Below are 6,833 nucleotides of genomic sequence, written 5' to 3'. Positions count from 1 at the left end.
TATATATATATATATATACACACACACACACAAATTTGTATCAAAATAATATTAAGCTAAAATCTAACTTAGACTGAATAACTTTTCTTATTCAGTTGTATGGGTCTACTATCATACTCAATGTTTATTTAAAGCATTAATATTTTGAGATAGCTATAAAATTAGAAGCTATAAAATTTATTTATACCAATAAAGAGAAAATCCAGGAAGCTTACCTTTCAAGAGTATATCTTATTCCTAGAAGAACAATTGCCATAGGCAGCGGATATATTAAATGCTGATAATTAGCATATTTATTGTCTGCATTTGGACTGATATCCTCCCATGTAATGTTAGGAGGTAACCAAATGTGTGGTGACCAAAAGGTCGCCGATATATTTAGGAAAATATTCATTTCTCTATGTTCTGCAAACAAATATCCTTGATAAGAAAAGACGTCTAAGAATAGGAGTAGTAGAAACCACTCTAATAACATATATTATAAATAATAGTTTTACATTAATAATTAGAGAGAACTTATCAACAAATAAGAATGTTCAATGACAAAGAAAAAGTTAAAAAAAAATTATGATATCAAGCTACTGAAATTAAACAACATAAATCATTCATACTATCGTTGCTGTACTAATACAATTGAGTAGGAAGAAAAGATACATGCATATGAATAGCATGCAAAGAGAGAGAGAGAGAGAGAGAGAGAGAGAGAGAGAGAGAGAGAGAGAGAAAAGACGACATGAGATGGATCTCGTTAAGAAGACAGAGACACGCACGTACTTCACGTACTTACCCGGAACAACTGTGGCCGCTTTGGCTTCGGCATGTACGGCGCGATCTGAAACGTGCCACCGGACGGAGGATAATATCGAGAATAGTGACTGTAGTGAGGCGAAAACGCGCGTATTGTACTGCTCGTACTACTCGTGCCACGGGCTGCGCCGTTTTGGCTGTTCCTATAGAGTCAAGAGTGTAGACTAACCGCTAACGCGCGCGTGCGCTATTGGAATTAGTCGGAATGCCGCTCCGATTATCGTCTGAATGAGAAGGGCGACAATGACGATAAGGCGACTGGGCGATCTCATCAACGTCTTACGATAATGGCAGTTAAAACCGGCAAAGCCGTGTATGCTTCATAAGTGTTGGGTCTAAGTCTTGCTATCATTACGATGATACTTGCTGCTATCAGTATTTCACTATCGAAAGGAGCATTTATAATTAATATTACTCAAGATAATAAACGAATGAACCTACTATTTGGCCGCGTGACTATTTCTGCTCGCTCTGATAGTCACGTCACACCACGCAACACCGGCCAACACACTACCACACTCCACACTGCCACCGGCGCCGCACGAGTGATCAGAGACGAAACACTCGTAACTAACGATTACTTCACCGCACGATTCCGCAGTGTGTACGGTATTTATGGTGGTGTGTGGTGTGGCGTGAGTTCCTATCCGACGAGACTCGAGAGGCGTGCACCGGCAAAAACGGGCATGTCCGATCATTTCCGATCTCGTCAGTCGCGACTTGTAGTATAGTGGGAATTCTCCCTCTCTCTTTCTCCTATTGTTCTGTTTTTTTTTACATAAGCCTCCATAGAATCAGCAACGCTCTGTTAGAGGCTCCGCATAATAAAAGGAACAGAAAATAAGAATTTCAATCTATCAGAAATCTGTGTATTCCACATGATTTCTGATAGATTTTTAGGAAATTCTTGTTCTATGTTGTCTGCTCCTTTTATTGTTCGTAGCCCCTTACTCTTTCTCGGGTACTTCAGTTTTCAGCCTTATTCAGCCCAATTCGGTATTAGCTCCAGTGTTGTTCCATTGGAAAGTTTTAAGTTTTAAGAACCATCGAAAGATCGTAAGGTTTTTGAAAATGAATGAAAGGTTTTTTAATAATGCAAACTACAAAATACATAAATATATTCTATTCGGAGAGAAAATTTTCAAAACTTTATTCGAGTATTTATAATACGGTGTCTACAATAATTAAATCGTAGCAGTCATAGGATCTCAAGTCGCAGAAAATTGATCAATTATTGTCAATTATTCTTCTCTTCTCATTAATTATTATTCTCAATTATTTGATTATGATTGGTTAATTTTCTATGATCTAAGATCCTATAATCATTATTTTTATTGTAGGACTGCATTAAATCTAAATATTATATAATTACAGAAAGCAAAAGATAATTTTCTCTCTCAATCTAACAGGTGAGGCATTTCACGCCAAATCGGGCATCTTTGAAACCGTCATTACAATTTTTTTTTAATTTGCTGACATTCTACAGATAAAAAATATGAGACATGTGTTTCGTGAAAAAAATTTGAGATTTTTTCGTGAAGTTATTTACGCTTGTAAATTGCAGAAATTATTATATCGTTGAAATTTTACATTAGTGTATAATTAAAAAATTCTATTGTATAACAGTGCAATTCTGCATACAGGAAGTGGGAATATATGATATTTTTACAAAATTTTTAAATTGAGTTGAGCTGGCAAGTTGATGTAACGTTGGTGCAACCGAGTCTCAGTGACCTGATAAAACAACACTGATTAGCTCTACTTTTATTAGCTCAACTTTCCATGATTTCACTATGTTTATGTATCATTATTATTATTATTATTATTATGTGACTAATGAAACTATAAATTACACACAATTTCTGTCATGTAGGAAGGGGAGGAGGAAAAAAGCTGTCGAGGTTACCGGTGACTCATCGAACGACCACGACTATGATTATAAATCATACGATTAATCGACGAATGGCAACGGAGATTTACTCTTCCGATTTCACAGGATTTATTCTATGAGTGATTGTTATTTATTGTTATATCACTATGTTGACGAAATGCATTTTTTGAATGATTTTTCGTGGAAATTACCAAACGTACGAACTTGAAATGATATACAATAAATACGAATGGCGGTCAGAATATCTGCTCTAAAAGGCACTCTAGAAAAGCAGATCGTTACAACTGATTTAGAACGCTATTGGTCATTGATTTCCCGTTAGATGGTTACGGCGACCAATAGCGGCTTACCTATCTCAACGCGGCCATTTGAAACTCTAGACAATACAAAACCCATATTGAAAGATAAGATGTTTTCTAGATGCCAAAACGTCTCATATTTTGATTTTGAATATTTTGTCTGAATTATTACAAATAGCTGTTTCATTATATTTTCTTCTGTTTATATCTCTTCAGAGTATACACTACTATAATATAGGAGCTATTTTTATCTCCATGTATTTTTGCAAATTTCCTTCATCACTGCTTCACTTTGAAATTTAAATTGCTATATCTAAACTAAAGACATTGTTCAATAACACTATCAGAAAGTTTTTCTCTGATACTATTCTTTCTCTTATAATGTATTATGCAGGTAAAAGGCTTGTTCATAGGAACTATAATAAATAGCTGTTATTACTGGTTTTTGAAAAAAATTGAATTATTTTTAAATTGAATTATTTAGATTTTATTATTTTATTCTTGTTATTTACATAATGTTAAATAAAGATAAATTGAATTAAAAGAAATAATGCTATTTTCGGTCAAAGTGAATCTTAAATATTCAGTGTGAATTATTTATATACATATAATTACTTTTCGCAATAAATTATTTCGCAGTTTTTAAGATGCTTTTAATTATAAACATAGCGTTTATATTTTTTAAATTAAAATGTTAAGAACTTTGATTATACAAAATACTTATTATATTCAATTCTGTAAACCACACGCCGAAATTTTTCAGTCTTGAAACGCAATCATGAATTGAACTTAGAGTAGTATAATATGATAATCTCACATATTAAATTGACACGAAATTTAATAATACTAATGTTAATAAATGTATCTTGTACTTTATGACTAAATTAACTTGCAATAAAGTTAATCAATCGATTTTAATCGAAAGTTTTCAAATTTTAATTAAACGCTAAGGCTGTATTTTGTTTAATTAAAAACATTTTAGAAAAATGTTAATAATTTGATGTAAATATTTCAAAAATTGTAAATAATTTATTGCGAAAAATAAATGATAAAATGATAACTGGGGAGCATTTAGGTGCACAACTGGTGAGGTTAAACTTTAATATTGATTTTAATTAATCGGCAAATTTTAATTAATTTATCAGGTATTGTCTACATTATTATTTTGATAAAGACAATTATAATTTCTTGTTAAGACTATTTGAAACAAGATTAGATTAAAAACGATAAATCATATAAAAAAGCAATTCTATCTGTTATCAAGACATATCTATTTTACACTATTTTGTTAATATAATTAAAATTATTTTCTTGTTGCCTAACAAGACAAAATTACAAGGAATATATAATTAACAATTTATTTTAAGCAATTCTGATTAAATTAACAGCAATTTATTGAACTGATTAACTTAATCAGCAATTTATTGAAAAATATCTATAGGATTTTATTAATATGAATAGAATTATTAATTCGAAGTGAGAAGAAATATTAGATTAAAATAAACGAATTATACAATTAGAATTTTTATAAGCATCTCTTATATTAACTAAATTAATTAATTATTGATAAAGTTAATCAAATTTTGATTGAAATTCTTAATATTTAATTTAAAAAATCATAAAAGTTTTGTTTAATTAGAAGGAAAAATTATAGAAGTATGCTTCGTTTAAAAAAAAAAAATCATTTTTTTTTTTTAGTAAAAAAAACCTTTATTTTTGCTGTGAAAAAGCAATCGGTGCCAACTTGCAGCCATTCCTAAGTCTAATATAAAATTCGACATCACCGAAAAATATTTTTCTATTGTATACGGATACAGGCACCGCACATGTCTCTCTTTATCTCTTCTTTTTTCAAGAAGACTAATTATCGCGCCGAGATCACGCGGCAAATATATATCAGTGCGCGCATCTACGATTGATCGGATATTGCTTAATTAGACGCTTTATCACACGTTGATAAATCCTCGCATTTCTTCTTTCATGTGACCGGAAGAACTCTTGTGTGGCTGTATTGATTTTGCGTGTTTTTCGTTTGATTCCCGGAGTATGCACTAAAAAGGCACCATCGAGCACGACCAGACGATAATTCAAAAGACACATCTCGAACATCTATATGAAATAAGAAATAGAGACCTTAAAAGACACATAGGATCTTGCAAGTAAGATATTAATAGTGAAAAGCTATGAATAATTATTATACTTTAGATAAATCTACTTCCTATACAGCATAAAACTTGCAACAATATTAATTGCTGCAATGTTATTGCAATATTATTGGAATGATTCTGTGCTGTATTTTTTATGCTCATTTTTATCTCAATATAGATTTATTTTAATCGTGATTTAACTAATTTTTAATTTTTTCTAATTCTTAGAATTATTATTTTCTAATTCTTAGAATAAGAAAAAGATGAAAAATAATTAAGATTGAATTTAGATTAGATAAGTTAATCTACATTGGAAATGCATATTAGAGAATGATGCAAGTAAACTTTTGCAACTATTAGAAATAATTCTTTAAAGGAAATTGTCTTATACCTGGGCCATCTTATCTTGCTTGCCTTCCCAGGACATTTCCTCTGTGTAGAGCGGATCATCGCGCGTGCCAATGAAGAGTGGTTCCCATCTGTGATGCGGATATTCCCTTCTGGTAACGATAAGCGGTCGGATCCTACCCGGATCTGGTCTAATCAACCATCTGGTCAGCCCAGGAAATCGCTGGCAGTGTGGACAGACAAACCTGCGAGAGGGCATCTTGTCCCGTTATTGAACATACATTGTAGTTTCAATATGAATATTTTATTCAATTTTTACGAAACATGAGAGAAAGTTGACTTAGTTGACGCGTGTCAACGATTTCAAATTTAGGACATTCAAGATATGTGGAGACATAAATCCTGTATACACACACACACACACACACACGCACGCACGCACGCACGCACGCACGCACGCACACACACACACACACACACACACACACACACACACACACACACACACACACACACACACACACATATATATACAGGGTATGTCATCAAAATTCGGACAAATCGAATAATTTCTTTAAAATGTTTTTAATGAAAAATTAAATATTACAAAAAATCCTTTTACATGGCACTTGAGGGATATATAGAGCACAATTATTCGATATATCCCCCATTAGCTTGAATGACGGCCTCTATGCTTGGTCTGAAATGTTCACACGCACGCTGTAATGTAACGCTGTTCATGCCGACGAATGTTGCCTCAACAACGGTCCTTAATGACGTCATATTGGGATGCCGAGACTTGTTTGACCCTTTCAACTACGCTCCAAACGTAGTAGTCCAAGGGATTTAAATTTGGGAGGTCAGAATCGGAGTCGAGGCGAGCAATTCGGCTTGTCCTGGCAGTCTCAGAGAGCATTTGTCGTATCTTTAAGGTGTATGATTTCTATCGAAGGTCCTCCTCGGCAATTCAACGCATTGTTGGCTTGCTTGCACCAACAATCGACGTTAATTTTCGCAACGATTGCCTTGGGTCATCCGAAATCAGCGCTTGAACCCTTTCAACGACTACGGGGTTCTCGCGGTGCGTTTTTTCGAGTGACTCTTCCTCGCTGACATACTGGAACCTTCATTGGACTGTTCTAAAGCTATATATTTTGCTATAACATCATAAACGGTTGATCTCGGGTATTCAAAGAACCGAATTATTTCCATTGCTGAGCGTCCAGCGCGAAGGCCTTCGATGATCGCGGCTCTTCGATTATATTGCGCACTTGGTTTCAATATCGGCCATTTTGAGAATATGACTGTTTACTAGAAGCATCAGGCTTTCTCAGACGCCAA

At 33.4% G+C, this 6,833-nt stretch overlaps 2 protein-coding genes across 2 annotated transcripts in view; both read right to left on the bottom strand.

Moving 5' to 3' along the window:
• LOC108691388 (ceramide synthase 6) overlaps nucleotides 1-862 on the bottom strand; it is a 4,692-nt gene extending 3,830 nt beyond the window's left edge. Inside the window, exons 1-2 of the mRNA XM_018199116.1 lie at nucleotides 788-862; nucleotides 216-405 (exon numbers count right to left, since the gene is read on the bottom strand). Coding sequence (XP_018054605.1) covers nucleotides 216-394 — 179 coding nt within the window. The 5' untranslated portion in view covers nucleotides 395-405; nucleotides 788-862. The remainder of the gene's footprint in view (nucleotides 1-215; nucleotides 406-787) is intronic.
• Nucleotides 863-4,718: 3,856 nt separating this feature from the next.
• Nucleotides 4,719-6,833, bottom strand: part of LOC108691387 (beta-1,4-glucuronyltransferase 1-like) — a 5,927-nt gene continuing 3,812 nt past the window's right edge. Inside the window, exons 5-6 of the mRNA XM_018199115.1 lie at nucleotides 5,536-5,737; nucleotides 4,719-5,106 (exon numbers count right to left, since the gene is read on the bottom strand). Coding sequence (XP_018054604.1) covers nucleotides 4,894-5,106; nucleotides 5,536-5,737 — 415 coding nt within the window. The 3' untranslated portion in view covers nucleotides 4,719-4,893. The remainder of the gene's footprint in view (nucleotides 5,107-5,535; nucleotides 5,738-6,833) is intronic.

Source organism: Atta colombica, unplaced genomic scaffold (genome assembly GCF_001594045.1).
Source record: "Atta colombica isolate Treedump-2 unplaced genomic scaffold, Acol1.0 scaffold46, whole genome shotgun sequence".
Classification (NCBI taxonomy): domain Eukaryota; kingdom Metazoa; phylum Arthropoda; class Insecta; order Hymenoptera; family Formicidae; genus Atta; species Atta colombica.
The sequence above is the reverse complement of the archived record's forward strand: the minus strand, read 5'-3'. Positions and strand labels throughout refer to the sequence as shown.